This window comes from Lissotriton vulgaris, chromosome 1_1 (genome assembly GCF_964263255.1).
Source record: "Lissotriton vulgaris chromosome 1_1, aLisVul1.2, whole genome shotgun sequence".
NCBI classification, from domain to species: Eukaryota; Metazoa; Chordata; class Amphibia; order Caudata; family Salamandridae; genus Lissotriton; species Lissotriton vulgaris.
Window position 1 is genome coordinate 1,696,726,594 of NC_141685.1, and position 20,416 is coordinate 1,696,747,009.

At 44.5% G+C, this 20,416-nt stretch overlaps 1 protein-coding gene across 2 annotated transcripts in view; it reads right to left on the reverse strand.

The window, feature by feature from the left end:
- The window catches only part of ANKRD16 (ankyrin repeat domain 16), a 355,029-nt gene that overhangs the window by 66,373 nt on the left and 268,240 nt on the right, over nt 1-20,416 (reverse strand). For both annotated transcript variants that reach the window (XM_086918939.1, XM_086918940.1), the window contains one exon: nt 18,140-18,301. In XM_086918939.1, the coding sequence (XP_086775065.1) occupies nt 18,140-18,301 (162 nt within the window). The remainder of the gene's footprint in view (nt 1-18,139; nt 18,302-20,416) is intronic.

A 20,416-nucleotide genomic window follows, 5' to 3' on the forward strand; every position in this document is an offset into this window, starting at 1 on the left:
TCCTTTCGGGCTCTCCTCGGCCCCGTGGTGTTTCACCAAGCTGTTGCGCCCAGTGGTGGAGGTCCTTCGGAGTCAGGGCATTGGGATGATTGTCTACCTGGACGACATCCTCCTGATGGCGCAATGCCCCAACAAATTGACCCTTCAGCTCAACCAGACGCTAACCTTGCTGCAAAACCTGGGGTTCATTGTCAATCAAGACAAGTCTGTTTTGACTCCTTCCCAGCAGATGGTGTTTTTGGGGTTCCAAGTGGACTCGGTACGGGCCACTTTGAGTCTCCCGACGCGGAAGATGGCCAAGATAAAACACGAGCTCCGACAGACGATTGGCAAATCACACACTTCCCTACGTCAGATCACCAGGATAGTGGGCCTTCTCTCGTCCTCCATCCAAGCGATCTTCCCGGGTCCGTTGCATTATCGGGCCCTTCAACGCCTAAATGCGTATCACCTCAGGCGAGGCCTGTCCTACAACCAGTCGGTTCCACTCTCCGACGAGGTGAAGGAGGAGATGTCCTGGTGGCTCACCCATATGGAGGCCTGAAACGGTCGAGCTATTTTCGGATTGGTGCCGGACTTAGTCATAGAATCAGACGCCAGCAGATCGGGCTGGGGCGCCCGTTGCGGCGATTTCTCCACAGGCGGAGGCTGGTCATCCGAGGAGCAACAACTCCATATCAATTGCCTGGAGCTCCTCGCAGGCTCCTTTGCGGTTCGTTGTTGGACCAAAGACACAGCGACGTCGTGCGTCCTTCTGAGAATGGACAACATTTCGATGGTCCGCTTTGTCAACCATCTGGGCGGCTCTCGGTCCAGGGCCTTGGCGAACCTGGCGAAGGATTTCTGGGATTACTGTCTCGCCCACCAAGTATCAGTGACGGCGGAATATCTGCCGGGTCGAGCCAATCAAGTGGCAGATTGGCACTCGAGATACCTGAGAGACTCGAGCCTGTGGAAGCTGGACACTCGGGTGTTCCATTGGTTGAACACCATATGGGGCCCGTTCTCGGTGGACCTCTTTGCGTCTCGACTTCCAGCTACCGAGGTTCTTCAGTTGGAGGCCGGACCCCCTGGCGAAGGCGACGGATGCGTTCCTCCAAGACTGGTACCAGGGGCGGCCCTATGCCTTCCCTCCTTTTTCCATGGTGATGAGATCGGCGGCCCTTCTTCGCCGCCAGAAGGCGGAGGTGGTGATGGTGACGCTGTGGTGGAGGTCACAAGTGTGGTTTCCAGTTCTTCTGGAACTTTCTTGGGATTCTCCAATCCTACTTCCCCAGCTCCCTCACCGTCTTCTAAATCCGGAAGGGATCCCACATCACCTGATAACGCAGGGTTCTCTCCGCCTCATGGCGTGGAGACTTTCCGGAGACGCTGGTCGCTCCCCGGACTTTCGGGCTCGGCTGAAACCTTCCTGTCAAAGGCACGGGCTAATAGTGGTTGAGTCGTGGGGGGTCAGAGTGATCTCTTATGCTGATGACACACAGCTAGTGTTTTCTTTCAGATATCACTCTGACTCCAGCTTCGCCAGCTTCCGCCACTGTCTTGGCGAAATATGCTCCTGGATGACTGCTAACCATCTTAGGCTCAACACCGATAAGACGGAGGTCTTATTTTTTAATCAAAAAATCACTATACCTTCTACTTTGTGGTGGCCGACTGTGCTCAATCCCCCCCCTACTCCTGTCCAAACTGTTCGCAATTTGGGCTTTCAGTTTGACGATGCCCTCTCGTGTAAAACCCAAATAAACAAGGTTACTGCAGCCTGTTTTTGGAAACTACGCATGATGAGAAAGATTTTCCCATATCTGCCCGTGAATGCCCGCAGAACGGTTACTCACGCCCTAATAACATCACACTTGGATTATGCCAACAGTCTCTACGCCGGGGCCCCCCTGTATCAAATTGAACGCCTACAGATCGTTCAGAACGCAGCGGCGAGGCTGATTGGCAATATCCCCTACCGTCAGTCGGTCGCATCCTACCGTAAAGAGTTACACTGGCTCCCTATCTCCAGACGCATCCAGTTTAAGATGCTGACTCTTGCCTTCCGGGCCCTTAATGGGTCAGGACCAGGATACTTACGAAAGAGACTTGTACTCTCCCAATCAGTCAGATCCCTACGGTCTAACAACCTACGTCTTATCACAGTCCCTCGGTTCCGTCGCTCCAGAATGGGTGGTAGAGCTTTTACAGTTATGACGGCCAAACTCTGGAACAACCTCCCTCTAGACCTTAGGTTCATTCCGTCTGAATCACTTTTTCGTAGCCGACTGAAGACCTGGCTATTCTCCTCTGCATAAGTATGCCTTTCCTTTCTAGCTTGCAGTCTACAGCGCCGGGACACCCCCGCCGGGGGTAGCCGTGCGCTTTACAAGCTTCATAAATAAATAGTACCACGAAGAGATACCGGTCAGCATGGTCCAGGTGGGTTCGTTGGTGTGTTCACGGGACCTGGATCCCCTGGTCGCAGGCGTCGTTCACATCTTGAACTTCCTGGCGGAGCTGGCGGCGAGTGGCCTGGCATACCGGACCATCAATGCTATACGCTCAGCGATTTCGGCGGCGCACGAGCCGTTAGATGGGAACCCGGTAGGAGAACACCCCTTGGTTTGCAGGCTCCTTCGTGGAGTGCGCCTTAGTCTACCGCCGGAACCGAGATACTCCGTACTTTGGGATGTTAATGTGGTTCTGAATCTCTTTCTGTCGTGGCAACAGAACAGATACCTTTCTTTGAAAGAACTATCAGTGAAACCAGCCATGCTCTTGTGCCTGATATCTTGTCGCAGAGTATCTGACGTCCGAGCTTTGGACATCTCAGCAAGAGTGTTTTCCCAGGATGGGGTACCTTTACGGTGGGTCGTCGTACAAAGTCCGCGACGAGATCTATATCTTACCCGGCCTTTGCGGACGTCCCCAAGCTTTGTGTTGTTCAGTGTCTGAAAGCGTATGAAGATGCGACATTGGAACTTCGTCCTCCGGGCGAGCAGCAACTCTTGATTGCTTTGCGTAAACCGCATAAAGCGGTGTCTTCTCCCACCATAGCCCGCTGGGTGCAGTGGGTGCTGCAGGAAGCAGGTATTGATACCAAACAGTTTGGAGCACATTCGACCAGAGGGGCCATGGCATCGAAGGCTTTCTCCATGGGAGCGCGTTTGGAGGACCTAATGCGTGCTGCGGATTGGTCCTCAGACTCCACGTTCAAACGGTTTTACTTTAAACCAGTGGTGGATATTGCGAGTCTGGTGGTCAGTCAGCTTTAAACAAGCATAATCTGAAGCCTCCGGTCCTGACATAGAATCGAAATTTGCCTAGCATAGTAACGGTAAGTTTCAATTCTATTAAGGACACGGAGGCGAGGATTATCCCACCCTTTTTTCCTACGGAATTTCCCTCTCCGTATTGGTGTAAGTAAAGAATCTTGTTGTCTTATGATGGTCTGTCTGTACCTTTGCCTATGCGTAAGCAGTTTTGTTGACTTCTGATGATTTGTCTGTACCTTTACCTATGCATTGTCTGAGTGGATTACCGTCCAGTGGACTTTACACCGCTGACGCTGTGGTTGTTTTTTACTACTAGGTAACGAGGTGAAACAGGACCAAGGTTGAGATGGCGTGTCTTGCGCGAAGAAAGAGGAAGGGAGCATAAGATGGACGCCCTACCTTAATGTCATGGACACTATGAAAGGACTATGGTTCTTGGACTGATGGGAGTTGTGGTTTATCCCATGTGTTTTTTCTCATGTTTGATATGTTTAACCCGTGTTGGGTACTTGACATATATTAATAAATAAGTTGCTTTTCTGGCTGCTATGTGGTTTTGTGAAATAAACAGCGAAGAGGGAAAAGCATAATCCTCGCCTCCGTGTCCTTAATAGAATTGAAACTTACCGTTACTATGCTAGGCAAATTTCGATTCCTATGGAGGAAAATCGAGTTAACAGTAAACACTGTTAAAATTACTTTTCAGGTTCAGTGCTGGGCTAAAAGATACAGCACTGGGTTCTCTCCTGATAACAGGTGAGTAAATCGGAATTCATAATTCGTCTGATTTTAGATTCATATTTTAAAGTTACAAAACTCCACACTTAAAAGAAATTCTGAGTGAAACCAGTCAATGTTACCCTATGGAAGAACAGTGCCTTATCGGCTTTTGGGTAAGAACACGACTGCCAGAGTTAAGGTTCCAGGAGTAGACTCAGGGGTCTCCCAGGGTCAGGTAGGTACAGTTGTTACACCCTCAGCGGCACAGGGGCAGCCAGGTGCAGAGAGAGTAGGCACAATGTTATCCTATAGAGGATAGGGGGCCTTCGGTTGGTGACTGCTAGCAGGCAGGCCACACAGCTGTGGGAGCTGAGCTACTGGTCACTTACACAGGGCAAGTGGGGAAGTAGAGTAGGGTAGTTGCTGCACTTCCAGCGGCACTCGGGCGGCTGGGTGCAGGGTGCTTTTGAGCCATCGGGCGCTCAATGTTATTCAATGGGAGACTTGGAAAGTGAACAAAGGCTGCAGGCTCGGAGACGGAGATTCTTCAGGTGCGACCACTGGATTCCGGGTCACAGTAACCGGGGGGACGTCCTTTTGGTCTTTGTCCACTCAGGTACAGGCCAGGCTTGGCGGGTGCAGAGTGTGCTGGATTCGCGGTTCCTGGCTGGCACCAGGGGTTGTTGCTGTTTGAGCAGAACCACTGCTTGTGGGAGTCCAAGTCTTTAGAGGATCAAGGAAAGCAGGTCCTTCAGGGTTTTCAAGGTTGCTGTCCGCAGGAGATGTCGGGGTTAAACGGTTAAACAGGAGCAGTTACAAGGATCAACAGGCCTGTTGGGGTTCTGGGGCCAAGTCAGTTGGTGTTGTCCTCTTGTTAGCAGCTGCACGGAAGTTCTTCTTGTTACTTGTTCTTCTTCTTGTTGCAAAATCGGGATCTGAGGAAGGAAGGTTCAGGGTGCCCCTAAATACTAAATTCAGGGGTGTTACAGGTAGGGTAAGGGCAGGGACCAATGGGTCCCTGCCCTGGGGTGACTACACCCCCTATGCTGCTTCTCTCTTGTGGGAGGGGGGCAGGAGCCAATCTCTGATTGGGCAGGGCTCCCCATCCTCAAGATGGCGGTTGCCCGGAGTTGTGATTCACCTTGCCTCTTCCACCTGAGGGGTGGGGTTGGCAGAGGCTGGCATAACCCCTTTCCTTCCTTTGTCTTTCCCGCCTGTCTTCCCGCCAAAGTGGGGGTCAGAACCGGTGGGGGCTAGTTGCTGAGTACAGCAAGTGGCCTTTGAAGCTTCCCCTGCCCATCCTGGGGGAGGAGGCTTGGCACCTCGTCCCAGGATGTGCATTGTTTCAGGCCCCCGAGAGCGGCAGGCTCTTGAACCAGGGGTCCAGAAACATGTCTGGTGGTGGCAGCCTCGGTAGCCAAGCATTCAGGACACTGGAAGTTGGTTCGGTTTCAGGGGGCATCTCTAAGATGCCCTCTGTAGTGCATTTGGCATTAAATCCCACACTGGCATCAGTGTAGATCTAATGTGCTGAGAAGTTTTATATCAAACTTGTCAGCCTTCAGTGTAGCCATTATGGTGCTGTGGTGTTCGTCATGACAACCTCCCAGCACCATATACTCTTAATGGCATCACTGCACTTACAGTGCCCAGGAATGGCCCTAGGTGCTGTAGGGGAACAGGGCTCATGCACCTGTGCCCTCACCACTGGCATAGTGCACCCAGCTAGAGGAGTGACTGATGTATGCCAGGGCAGTGTGTTTGTGGGCATGGCACACAGGGATGTGTGCCATGTTGACTCTTTGTTTAGTTCTGCACCAAGACACTCAGCCTGCAAAGGCAGTGTGTGTGTGTCAGGTTACAGGGCCCCTAAGGGTGGCACAATTAGTGCTGCAGCCCTTAGGGGTCGTCTCTGGTTACAATGACCTGGGTACCTGTGGGTACCATTTACCAGAGGCTGACATGTGGCCAGAGATGTCAATTGGGTTTTGTTTTCAACACAGTTTTAGGGAAGGAACACATGCCCATGGCACCTGATTGGCAGGAGCCCAGGGCACACTCAGTCAAATCACATCAGCGATTCAGCAAAAAGTGAGGGCATACCATGCAAGTAAGATGGCACTTTCTCACAACCATATATGTCTTGTGATTGACACTCTGCACTCCTTTTTTGATAATGCGAATCTAGTACTCCTCTTTTTCTTTCTGGGTGCTGTCGCTTAACCTGACCGGCTCACGTCAGTAACATAACATATAACACAAACAGAAACTGTCGGAAAACGACACACTTTTCACAAGCCCCCGCGGGGTGCACTATAAACCACAATGATCTATAGTATCTAATGTTATAAAAGTTCATTCAACCACAACATTGTCAATATGTTTATGCATTCAAGAAACAATGAAAATCATTCAAATGAAGAACATCTTTTTTATTTGTAGTTTTCTTGTCTTGTACTTTGTTCTTCAGTCTTGGTACATTACTTCATGTACATCCATTCATCTTTTTCAGTAAATCCCAATGCATTTCGGTATAACAATACCTTCATCAGGGGAATACTGTAATCAAAATCAATACAGTAACAATAATCAGAATTGGAAATATGGGAGCCCCAGACTCCACCTCAAGTGTATATCACCTCTAATGCAAGTTTGTCAAAACGAGTACCAGCTTAGCTCAACCTCCACCAATGTGTCTAAAAGCAAGATGTGAAAGCCACCTCGTGTCACGCTCTACTCAAGTCCAAAGTATATATGTATAAAAGTGTACCTGACTCGATGCAGTAAGCGACTGTACTGTGCCACGTATGCTGTTCCTAAGTAGTGAAACAGGATGGTAACTAACTGTGCTGACCATTACTGAAAGACGCCAAAAACAGAAACCAACTACCGCCTACCTATATCGGTGAACGTTTTCCCCCGAAGTTAAGCGTCAAAGAGTCTTGCCTTTCGTGTCCTGCAACTGCAAAAAAATATGCGCGATGCCATTAATGTCCCGCTAACGGGTCTGCTGATCTCCCAACCCTTAACCCGCGTCCGTGCTTCTCATTACCTCGCTGCCGGGAACTAGTTGCTTGTCTCATCGTCTTGCGCTCGAAGACGCCGTCTCTGACCCATCCTAATGAATAGACTGCCATTTCCGAGTTAACACTGAAAACGGACTATTGGAACTGACAGCGAGCGCCATGTTTGCCTAGTCAATAGCGTATAAGTAACGGAGATTCAAGAAAGGGGCAAAAACGGATAGGGCATATGTTAAATATGTGTAAATCCACATATGGGGTCTGATAACAAGATCTATGAAAAAATGAACATAGACTAAGTGTACAAAATGAAAAAATGAAAAATAAAAGTGAGTAAAATACTGACATCTACCACTAAGTGAGGGCTGGTTATGACAAAGTTGCTGTACAAACAGTCAATGATAATAACACTGCTCAATACATATATTTATTTACAGAAAACATGCAAATTCAATTTTGTCATTGAGTCCCTGCGGCTCTAGCGTATTCAAACTGCGAATCCAGTATGTCTCCCTTTGCAATAATTGGCGATTGGTATCAGCATGTACCTCCTGATTAATGCTTTCTAACACTGTGAAAAGCAATTGTGGAATGGTGTGTTGTCTCTCTTTCCAGTGCATTGCCAAGTTAGATTTAGGGTTCCCCGTTCTTATCAGGCTCTTGTGCTCCGTTATACGGACCTTGACTTTTCTTGTGGTTTTACCCACATATACCAGCCCGCAAGGGCATTTAATGGCATAGACTACTCTGCTGGTGTTGCAATCTGACGTATGTCTTAGCTGTATGTGTTTGCCTGTCTGTGGATGTGTGAACACATCCCCTGTCATTACGTTGCCGCAGTGACCACAGTTGTGGCACTTTACCATGCCTCTATGTCGGGCATTGCCTGTGTTGATCTGAGAGTGTTTTAATATCTCTTTTATGTTCTTAGATATGGTGTGTGCAAATAATGGTTTGTCAAAAAACAAATTTTTGAAGTCTGTCTCTTGTTCAATCACTTCCCATCTTTTCAGAATGCTTTTCTTAATGAATCTACTCGATGTGGAGTGTTTGATTACAAATACCTCCCTCTGAAGTGGTTGTCTAACTGTTTTTGCAAGCAGTTCCTGTCTGTCTTTCTGACTGGCTTTGAGTTTAGCCTGCAGTAATACCTCTTCTGGATAGCCTCTCTCTTTGTATGCCTGAACCATAACCTCCATCTCTTGAATACCTTGTTCCTCCTGTGAAAAAATTCTGCGTGCACGTAAAAATTGTGAGAAAGGTAGGTGATTTTTTAAGGATAGGGTGTGGAAGCTGCTATAGTGTAATGCACTAATGCCGTCTGTGGTTTTTTGATACAGTCTTGTATGTAGGCCATCTCCTTAGTTTTCGATGAGTATGTCCAAATAGTTGATGGATTTATCATCAATGGAGTATGTGATCTTAATTTTGTCATGACAACAATTTAACTCTGTCAACAAGTTTTCTAACATCTCATGTGTACCATCCCACACCATAAGGATGTCGTCTATGTACCTGACATAAAGCTTAAGATGTTGTGACCATTGGGGGTTTTGCGAAATGTTCTCATTCTCATACTTTGCCATGAATATATTAGCAAAAGTTGGGGCTCCAGTAAAACCCATGCTAGTACCTGTCCTTTGTAGGTAAAAACTGTCTTGCCATCTGAAATATCCATGGTACAAACAGAAATGCAACAGTTCTAGGAGAAAAGCATTTGTACCTTTATCATAATCATGCTGTAATAACATCCATTCAACAGCCTCTATACCCTCCTGATGAGGGATAGAGGTATACAAGGCAGATATGTCCACAGTGCATAACAAAACATTTTCTCCTGGTGTTATAATCACTTCACCAATCCTTTTTAAACAGTCTGTGGTATCTTGTATGTACGTGCTCCATTGTTGTACTATCGGTTGTAGGTAATGATCTAAAAACTTGCCTAATGGTTCATGCAGAGACCCACATCCTGCCACAATTGGCCTGAATGGGGGGTCTGCTGGGTTCTTGTGCATTTTGGGCACCATATATATATGAGGCCTCTTGGGGTATGGACAGTCAAAAATTTGCGGGTTTGCTCATCTATCCAACCCATCTCCTGTGCTCTTTCAAGAATCGTGTTCAAAATAGTTTGAAAACGAACTGTGGGGTCGGTATCCAATCTGATATATGTGTCTTCATCGGTGACATGCTGATTGACCTTTGCCAGATAATGAGAATGGTTAAGTACAACCAGTGCTCCTCCTTTATCTGCCGGGACAATTTTTAACATATCATTCTGTGCCAATTTTACCAAGGTTTGATGTTCTGATTTGGTCAAGTTATTTTGTCTAGTCTTTGTAGTTGAGATCTGTTCTACATCTTTCTTTACCAAGGTTTCAAATAGATCCAAAGCCTTGTGTGAAAATGGAGCCATAAAAGTGCTCTTAGGTCTGAAGACCTGTGGTTTTTCTGATGTGGTGGCTGGTGTTGCGGACTCTGTGTTAATCGTGTGGAAAAACCACCGTAACCGAAGTTTCCTCATGAATTTAAATAATGCAACTTCAGTTTCCAATTTGTTAGTGGAATACGTCGGAACAAAAGACATGCCTTTGTTCAAAACCCTGAGTTCTGTGGGATTCAATTGGTAATCTGAAATATTCATCACAAGTTCCTCCTGTTTCTTTGCTTTTTTTGTTGAACCTTGTCACCTCCTTGTCCGTTTTGCTTTGACTGGGATTGTTCCGTGGGGGGTGATTGGATGTTTTGCCCCCCTCTAAAAAAGCCGGCCCAGGGGTAATGTTCGGGCCTCCCTCAGCTCCTGTCTCACTACTTGTGCTAGGAGTTGCTACTAGTGGTGTACGGGTGGGTAAAGTATCTTGTTCGGTTGCCACACTCTTCTGAAGAAGAAGCTTGGGGTTTTTTGTAAGTTCTTCTTTGGGCATACTGATCTGCCCAAGAATAGACCTCATCTAGCTTGTAGTCTATTGTATCGCGCTTAAACTTGTGCAGTTTACGTTCGTGTACTTCCCTAGTATGTTCTTCCAATTGATCATTAATGTTCTTAAGGGTGGTGGCCAATTCTTCCTCCGTTAACCTTGATGATAATTCCGTTTTTAGTTCTTGTATCTCAGTGTCTAATTCTTTTAGAATGTTGGACAGCTCTTCCACTATGAGTAAAATCAAATCTAAAGAACACTTATTAAGTATCGCATACCACCTTAGCATGAAAGGCTTGTTAAATTTGAAAAGCAGTGGTCTAAGGGATATACGCAATCCGCGTGGAATACGCTTCACTTTGTGGTATTGAATTAGCGTTGTGGCGTGAAGCCTTTGGTTAATTTGTTTCCTTAAAGTGTATTGTAATTGTTTTATCATTTGTGGGGTGGACCCTGGTTTTCCCTGAAAATCTCTGACATCTTTTATCAGTGCATACACACTCTCTGCTTCCTCTGCTGAATATGCCTTAACATCTGCTTGATTAGTTGTTAAATGTGAAATTTCATCGAAATCCATGATATGTGGGTGCTGAGTGCCAGGAGTGAGCCCCTGGGGTAAAGAATATATGTCTTGAGATTGACACTCTGCACTCCTTTTTTGATAATGCAAATCTAGTACTCCTCTTTTTCTTTCTGGGTGCTGTCGCTTAACCTGACCGGCTCACGTCAGTAACATAACATATAACACAAACAGAAACTGTCTGAAAACGACGCACTTTTCACAAGCCCCCGCGGGGTGCTCTATAAACCACAATGATCTATAGTATCTAATGTTATAAAAGTTCATTCAACCACAACATTGTCAATATGTTTATACATTCAAGAAACAATGAAAATCATTCAAATGAAGAACATCTTTTTTATTTGTAGTTTTCTTGTCTTGTACTTTGTTCTTCAGTCTTGGTACATTACTTCATGTACATCCATTCATCTTTTTCAGTAAATCCCAATGCATTTCGGTATAACAATACCTTCATCAGGGGAATACTGTAATCAAAATCAATAGAGTAACAATAATCAGAATTGGAAATATGGGAGCCCCAGACTCCACCTCAAGTGTATATCACCTCTAATGCAAGTTTGTCAAAACGAGTACCAGCTTAGCTCAACCTCCACCAATGTGTCTAAAAGCAAGATGTGAAAGCCACCACGTGTCACGCTCTACTCAAGTCCAAAGTATATATGTATAAAAGTGTACCTGACTCGATGCAGTAAGCGACTGTACTGTGCCACGTATGCTGTTCCTAAGTAGTGAAACGGGATGGTAACTAACTGTGCTGACCATTACTGAAAGACGCCAAAAACAGAAACCAACTACAGCCTACCTATATCGGTGAACGTTCTCCCCCGAAGTTAAGCGTCAAAGAGTCTTGCCTTTCGTGTCCTGCAACTGCAAAAAAATATGCGCGATGCCATTAATGTCCCGCTAACGGGTCTGCTGATCTCCCAACCCTTAACCCGCGTTCGTGCTTCTCATTACCTCGCTACCGGGAACTAGTTGCTTGTCTCATCGTCTTGAGTAGGCAAACATGGCGCTCGCTGTCAGTTCCAATAGTCCGTTTTCAGTGTTAACTCGGAAATGGCAGTCTATTCATTAGGATGGGTCAGAGACGGCGTCTTCGAGCGCAAGACGATGAAACAAGCAACTAGTTCCCGCGGGTTAAGGGTTGGGAGAACAGCAGACCCGTTAGCGGGACATTAATGGCATCACGCATATTTTTTTGCAGTTGCAGGACACGAAAGGCAAGACTCTTTGACGCTTAACTTCGGGGGAGAACGTTCACCGATATAGGTAGGCAGTAGTTGGTTTCTGTTTTTGGCGTCTTTCAGTAATGGTCAGCACAGTTAGTTACCATCCCGTTTCACTACTTAGGAACAGCATACGTGGCACAGTACAGTCGCTTACTGCATCGAGTCAGGTATACTTTTATACATATATACTTTGGACTTGAGTAGAGCGTGACACGTGGTGGCTTTCACATCTTGCTTTTAGACACATTGGTGGAGGTTGAGCTAAGCTGGTACTCGTTTTGACAAACTTGCATTAGAGGTGATATACACTTGAGGTGGAGTCTGGGGCTCCCATATTTCCAATTCTGATTATTGTTACTGTATTGATTTTGATTACAGTAATCCCCTGATGAAGGTATTGTTATACCGAAATGCATTGGGATTTACTGAAAAAGATGAATGGATGTACATGAAGTAATGTACCAAGACTGAAGAACAAAGTACAAGACAAGAAAACTACAAATAAAAAAGATGTTCTTCATTTAAATGATTTTCATTGTTTCTTGAATGCATAAACATATTGACAATGTTGTGGTTGAATGAACTTTTATAACATTAGATACTATAGATCATTGTGGTTTATAGAGCACCCCGCGGGGGCTTGTGAAAAGTGCGTCGTTTTCAGACAGTTTCTGTTTGTGTTATACTTTCTCACAACCAACCATTGGGACCAAGATGCCTGCTGTTTGTAAATATGACACTTAGAAAAGTGAGAACATTCAAATGAAGAGTTAACTTAATGATTAAGTTAACTCTTCATTTGAAGTTTCGCTCATTTAAAAAAGCATTCACATATATCATTTTGCGCTCAGTGCTTTAGTTCTCAACTTCTGTGACCCATATGGGTCATACATCTGAGTGAAGCACTGCTCATTATCAGGCTCTGCCATTTGCAGCATGATAATAATGTAAAATAAACATAGCCTTTCCCTAACTTTAAAAGGAAAACACAACACAGCACTTACTTATTACAGTTCTTAATTAAAAATGAACTCAAGGCTGGCAGCTACTCTGAAGTTTTCTGCGAGCTACTAGTTGCTCGCGACCGACGGGATGGAGACACCTGCTCTACACATTACCCCATCTACAGTGTATAAATGAGTATACACTTTAAAATGGGTACATATACATGTCGATTTTTAGTAGATGTCCTGCATCCACCAAACTCTTAATGGCCCCCAGGTCATTCGTTTGAAAGAAAAGTGTTTGAACTTACATACAGGTTGTGTTATGACAAAATTAGTATTATTAGCAAGGTTTATGAAGCTGCAAGGAAGTCCTAAAAAATGAAACGTCAGAAGCAATTCAAATGGGAATGTAAACTCTGAGATGCTCTAAGAAACCCTCAATGAACGTGGTGAACACTCTTTCTGGGCCCTTGTTTCCCATGGAAATAGGGAAAATGTGACCTGCCCCAAAACTCATAATCCAGATCAACAGTAGTACCACCATTTCTAACAATATATTGTCAGCCATCTATGGGATATTACAACTCTCATAAAACCTAGACCATAAATTACGAAGAATTATGGTTAGAAGAACACTTTCATGGTGTGATTTAGTTTATTGGTTTTTATTATTAATTAGAAGAGGTGGTATTGGCCCTTGGGTCACAAAAATCTGAGAAGGCTTCATGGCGCCAATAGATCTGGTGTAGAGCAAGCCCAGAGACAAGAGAGCTCCTGTGTCCTGAACATAATCACTGAGTTTAGCAATGGCTATGAAATGCCTTGCTCCTGGTTAGCAGAAGAAATCATGCCCATATTCAAAACGTGGCAACTGGATAATCTAGCTGAGTAGAGCCTAATTAGTCTGACCAATGCTATTCAGGGCATGTGTGGGAAGGTTCACTAGACAAGACCAGAAAAATTGTAACATTAAAATAAATGTTCCTTCTGAATTGCAAGGAGTTTTAACCACATGGCTGCTAGGCGTTTTCCCGTTCTGCGCTGAAAAATATAAAACACCATAGATCATGACGAGCTGGCCTTGTCATCCGCGCACGGCAGGTAAGCGCCATGACGAGCCCAGCTCGTCATTAGCTTCGAAGGGGTTAAAGAAAAGTAATCCCTGCGATGAGGCTTTTCAACTCATTCATACAGTATAGTGACTTTCGGTAAAGAACTCCTACACATTGCCTTTATTAACCTAAAGAACCTTGAAATAAAACTTGGGACACATAGCCAAGGCATATGGGACATAAAAGCATTCCCTATATCTTTTAGAGAGCCATAAAATCAATGAATCATCCCCACCCTTGACAGAATACTGGGTGCCAGAACAGTGAACTAATTGATCATTTTATTTCACTGACAAAATAGGAATCACATATTTTTGCCCCATCACTTTTCTGTCTTGGTATAAATTATCTGGCTGACATTTGGACCTCACACAAGCTGATGCTACATTACTGGAAGGAATATTGGTTGCCAACCTACTCTCCACTGCAGATGCAGTCACTGGCTTTAAGACCCTGTAGATCTTTTCATTCTTTTGGATACTGCTGACATTTTTTGTCAGAAGCATGTCTGATAATAGAAAGAAAATGAGGGACTCTGAAACGTTTAAGTTACGATCGAATATGGTATTTGACCAAATCTGATTAAAAAATGCAATTACTTTTGATTACTTTGAACTTTGCTTCAAGAATGATAGGAAATTGCAAAGTCAAGTGGCCAATATTATTGCATCTCTATCTAACAATTGTGGATATTTTCCCTTTCAATCTGCCTTGAATGCACATGATGCTAAAGGCTCTCTCTGAGCTGAGGCCTTGTTAACTCTATAAAGTGGTCTGTAGTTGAAATCCCTTTTTTTTAATTGGTTACTTAGGTTCTCATTACCAATATATTTTGACCGTCATAAAATAGCATTGTCCAAATAATTTAAAAACAAACCAGTAGTATTACGGTTCAAAATGTGGGCGACAACAGTGATTTATTCATATAGGATAGCAATAAAGGACAGCCGAACAAGATATGTTCTGTGGTTTTCGCATGTTTAAACAGGTCTGAAAAATGTAAACCGATTCGACCTTTGACTGAATTCGACATCCATTATTTAAAGACTACTGCTACATTGTAAGAAGACAATCGTCGGTACTTTGGATGGCAATCACAATGCTAGTATGACAAACTGCTCTTAAACACAAGTTCTATTGACAAAGTGGAAGATTTAAAGTATTTTGGTGGCTATGCTCCCATAAAGCAAGTCTTTTATTTGTGAAGATCCACAACTGCGGTTTCTTCATTCACAAAAATAGATATGAGGGCAAGTTCACACCATCTAATATCATCTTTCATCTATCTCCCTCTCTCTCTCCCTCTCTCCCTCTCTCCCCCTCTCTCTCTCCCCTTTCTCTCTCTCCCCCCCCCCCTCCCCCTGAGGAGGACTCGTGGAAACCTCGGTGGCCTGTGGACCATAGTTTCGAGAAGCGCTGTTCCCCTGTATCTATTTTTTGCAAATTACAAACCATCAGGAATTTGAAGCACAGATGCACTTTAATAAACAACTTACATGATTTTTGGGACTTTTCTTTAAAGACAGTATTAAACAGAAATGGGGACATGGCCTGGAGTCAGCCAAGATGGCCGCAAACTAGAAGAGCTCTGGTGCACTAACTGATCCACACCCGATCATCTGTTCGAAAATCCGTCCACACTCGAATCGGCACACTGCCTTACCTGGACACCGAGCAACTGGGTGACAGCTCCAAGATCGCACTGCACCTCAAGGCACTGCATCAGGTGCTCTGAAATACAGCCACCCGTGCCTCAATGAGGTCACACCGAGGAGAAAGTGCCGGCCTGCCGGAGCAGCGAGGAAACGGCGACCCCCCACCTGAATCTGCGGTGGCGCCTTAAATGAGGACAGTGGCCACTGGCCACATACCAGCCTGGAGTAGAGGGATGCACCGACGATGGGGTGTAGCCCTGAGATGCAAAAGAATTCATACAATGTAATCTACTTAGTCAGTTGAGACGCCTAAAGGAGGACGTAGCATATTGGACAGCAGTTCCGGTCTCAATGATGGGTAGAGCAGTGCTCATTAAGATGATGTCTCGCCCTGTATGCTATATGTCCTACATAATACCCCATACAGAGTACCGCCCGAGTTCTTTCGCATGGTGAATAGTGAATTGGGCAAATTATTGTGGAATGGAGTTATTTCTCGGATCTCTCTTGTTAAGCTCCAACCTGGGGTATATGATGGGGGGCTGGTGATTACGGTCATTCAGATTTATTACTGGATGGCACTGTTGACAGTAGTGAATGATTCGGTATTTGAGGAGATAGAGGATCCGGCCTATCGGGTGGACCGCGATGAGGGAAATCGAGGCTATCTACCTAATAGTTACAATAAGAAATGTGCAGGAACTCTGCCGCTACATACTCAAATGGTTACTAACGTATGGAGGGAATCTAATAAACATCTGGGGTGGAATAGCAAGTTGACAAATATGACTTACCAATGACACAACAAATGTTTGTGTGAATGCAGCCATGCTAAAGGGGTCCGCAAATAAAGTTCGATTGGAATTGAGCATCTCAGGGACATCTGGGGGGGAGGGGCGCATTCTTGATTATGCAGACTTACAGCAGGAATATGAACCGGGGGAAACGGAACAGTTTAGAAGCCAGCAACTCGGACATACGATAAGATGCCACGTGCCGAGTGGGAGCAGCTGCCAGAGTCTGCCCCTTGGAGGACAGTTCATTACTGGATCCAATGCCAATGAAGGCGATCTCATTGATATATAATAAAATAATGAACATATCCCCAGATCCAATGAGTTCCTTGTGGGAGGCTTGAGAGGGAGATGTAGGGCGTATTGAAGTTGATGACTGGTTGGAACCCATTCAAAGTCCCAGAGAACTAGCTATAAGGTCTCGCTTCCGTATGATCCAACTAAGAATATTACACAGATCCCATTATTCTAGCTCCCTATTTCATTGTTTGGGTCAATGCAATACAGCTTTGTGTGCGAGGGAATGTGGCATGGTGGGCTACTTCTTTCACATCATTTGGTAGTGCCCTGTGATCCAGCGCTATTGGAGGGGAGTAGTATAGGTCATGACTGATGTCCCCAGTATCACAGTCCAGCTGGAGGCCAGATGGTTGCTGCTTTGTATAACGTGAGAGGATACCTGGACTAGGTGCTCCTAACTTTGACTACAGCTGGTAGCAGGGGTGGCCAAAAGAAATATTGCGAAGGCATGGGGAGCAAGCAGATCCCAGAGCGTACGGGAATGGGAGATTGACCTGGATTGGTGTCACCAAGCGGAAAGGGTGATTTGTCATAGTAGGGGTTGTTCTAAGAAATTCGATAAGGTGTGGGACAATTTAAGTCAATACAGAGACACATGAGGGTCTGACCCGGAGTCTACGAAGGGGTGGGAGGGACTTGGGGCTCATTGTGTCCCCTGATGCATCATGTTCAGCGTGCTTTTGTGATCCTGTTTGTAGGTTTAACACTACTGTAGAGTCCTGGACACTGTGCCTCACGGTCTTGATATGTAATACAGATTTCACATGTCTTGGCTAATCGATGTGCACTGAGCAATTGTTGAATACAAAGTAAAAAAAAAAAGTATTCAACAAAAAAACTTTTCTTTCCATTTCTTTCTGGGGAAGTGTAAACTGAATCTATGACTTGCCATTAATTTGTAAAAACTCTGTTGGCCCCAACAGCTTATCTACCACATACCTCACACCCAAGTGACCACCAGACCAGAAATACAATCCGATGCATCTTGATGCTTGTACCAATGTATTTATTTTTAAAGCAGACATATCCTCATGTCTGTAGCTTCAAAGACACTTAACACACAGTGCATCTTTGAACAGTCAGATTCTACAGACTAACTACATAGTATGTGCTGACTTAGTGGTATTGCATTGCACATGTGCTCTTTCTCAGTTCCTCTGAGACATAATCCCAAGAAACCAATATTAGTTTGAGTTGATACCTTTTATACTATTTGGGGAAATATCTGGATATGTTTCTGCAATCCTAAGAAATAGTGGCAGTAGAATACATATTTATGTTTTATGGTATTTGTAAGTCAAACCCTTTGGGTTCTATGCACAACATATACCGCACGTGATACGTGCTGCATGTTTTGGTCTCTGTTCAATGTGTACTATCTCTACTGTTCCCACTACTTGATGCCCTCTTTGTGCAATGCCATTTCAGTACTCTGTACATTCAGTAATGACAATAAAACTGCCTGCTGCGTACCACAATCAGTCTTGACCTCAGCATCATGTAAGCATAGCATCAACAGTACTTTACATTTCATAGTGCAGTGTTGAAGAGGAACCTTACCACAAATTCAAAGTGAACAAGTGATGGTGACAAACCTTGGCTGCATAATGCAGTGCAGTTAGCTGGATAGGCGTTGCCCTCTCGTTTACGTTGACACCAAGATCAGACACTAAGAAATGGATTGCTTCATCTTGTGCTGTGATTGCAGCTTTGTGTAAAGCCTGATCCCCAAGTGTATCTATGGTGGTGAATGATGCCTTAAAGCATGGAGAAATTTGTTACAATCAGTGAAATGCCAAACAATTATTTTTAGAGAAATTCAAGTTAATTTTCACATTGAGAAACTTTAATGTATGAAACAAAAATCCTGTTATTCTTTTTTACTCACAATAAGACTGAAATGATTTTGTCTCCCACTCAAACCTTTTTACCCTCATTGGTTGTCCGCTGCTTCAAATGCAAATTGCGTAAAACATGTCTGTAATTGTACAATTGTACAACATCTTTGCTATGCGTCTTCAAACAGTTGACCGAGACATGTTGAAAGGGTATATACTTTCTTTTTTTTTTTTAACGCCATTGTTTTTTTTTAAAATTTTTTTTTTATTTAGCTTGAGAGCAAAACAATGACGCATAGTACATAAGTTTACATGGATATCGGTATGAATAAAACATTACAAATGTCATATATAGCTTAATACAGCCAAGAGGAAAAAGAAGGAAAGAAACAAACAGATACAATAAACCGTTAGTAAAGGTAGTTCTTTCGCTTCAATTATTCAGCCATTGCATAAATGGAGCCCAAATTTGTACCCCCTCTCCCCTCTCCCGCCCCCTCCTACCCCCCTCAAAAACACAGCTGATTCTAAATTATGGAGAGCTAAGATCATTGCTCTCCAATTCGGGGGGAGGCAGGATTATTCCATTCAGATGTGATACATAAACGTAATACTGACATAGCAATAAATATTAGGGCTGAGGTATAGCTCGTTCTAACCGACAAAGCATCGGTTTCACAGCCCAGTATTACTAATTCGGGGGATAAAGCCACAGGTATTTTAAGACATAAATTAATAAATGCTTGGATGTCTTGAAGAAACTAATCAAGTTTAGGGCAAGTGAAGAACATATGGACATCATTAGCAGCTACTAACCCACAACGCAGGCAGAAATGGCCGTCCCTTCCACCCCATTCGGACATTTTGGTGGGGGTGTATTAGAGGTCATACAGGGACATATAGCTTTGGGAGCGTAAGCTCTCTTAAATTAACACCGTATTAGATAACTCTAGTGCCTGGGAAATATCCAGACCAACCTTACCTAGCTTATTCTCCCATTTGATATTATGAAGAGATAAATCATCAGGGAGACCTGAAAGTAAATTTTGGTAAAGTGGTCCGATTGGTGGCCGCTTCAGGATCGAATCCATAAGTGTATTCTTAACAAATAGACTTGGGTTTTTATGCACAAGTTTATCTAGATAGCTTCGAACCTGGAGGTATTTTAAAAATGTGTGTGTATCCAGGGCAAATTTATCTTTTAGAAAAAGAAAGGAGGCCATGCTCCCCTCTTGAGTTAAATCCCCTAAAACAGTAATGCCATGCATCCTCCAACAGATTGTAATTTGGTCTTGAAAAATGGAAGGTAGCAGTCTAGCTGCTGCAAGAGGGGTTTGGAAATTAATGTTGGGAATTAACCATTTCCGCCGTACCTTCCTCCAGACTGAATACATAGAAACAATAACTTTAAATTTAGTTTTTTTATGATAACTAGGTTCGAGAACCGACAGCAGTATCCCCTTGGAGTCCTCTCCTAGGCCGAGCTCAAATATGGAAGGTCTACAACATGGTGGAATTACTGCTCTATCACCAAAGAGTGGTACGGCAAAGTGTTGGAGCAGGGCTGTCCAACTATAGAGCAGAAGATTAGGAACTGACCACCCACCCCTATCCAGTGGCAGTTGCATCCATTTCGCCGCCCTGCGGGGCTGGTGGTAGCTCCATAGGAACCTACAGCAGGATCTCTCTGCACGGGCAAGACTTGACTGAGCAAACTCTAACGGAATGGTCCTAAATATATAGAGAAATTTCGGCAGGATCCCCATTTTTAACACATTCCGTCTTCCGAACAGAGATAGATGCAGATTATCTAATCTGTGCAGAGTGGAGCTAACTGTATCTATGATATATCTGCCAGCTTATCTACTGCAGCTGTATTTCTTATCCCTAAATACAATGCACTTGAAACCACTGGTGCATCAGAAGGACCCATGGCAGCAGATTGAACCACCTGGGTTTTCTGTACGTTAAGTTTGTAGCCCGAGCAGTGACCATACTGTTCTGCTAAGTTCTTAATTGCAAGAAACGAGACTG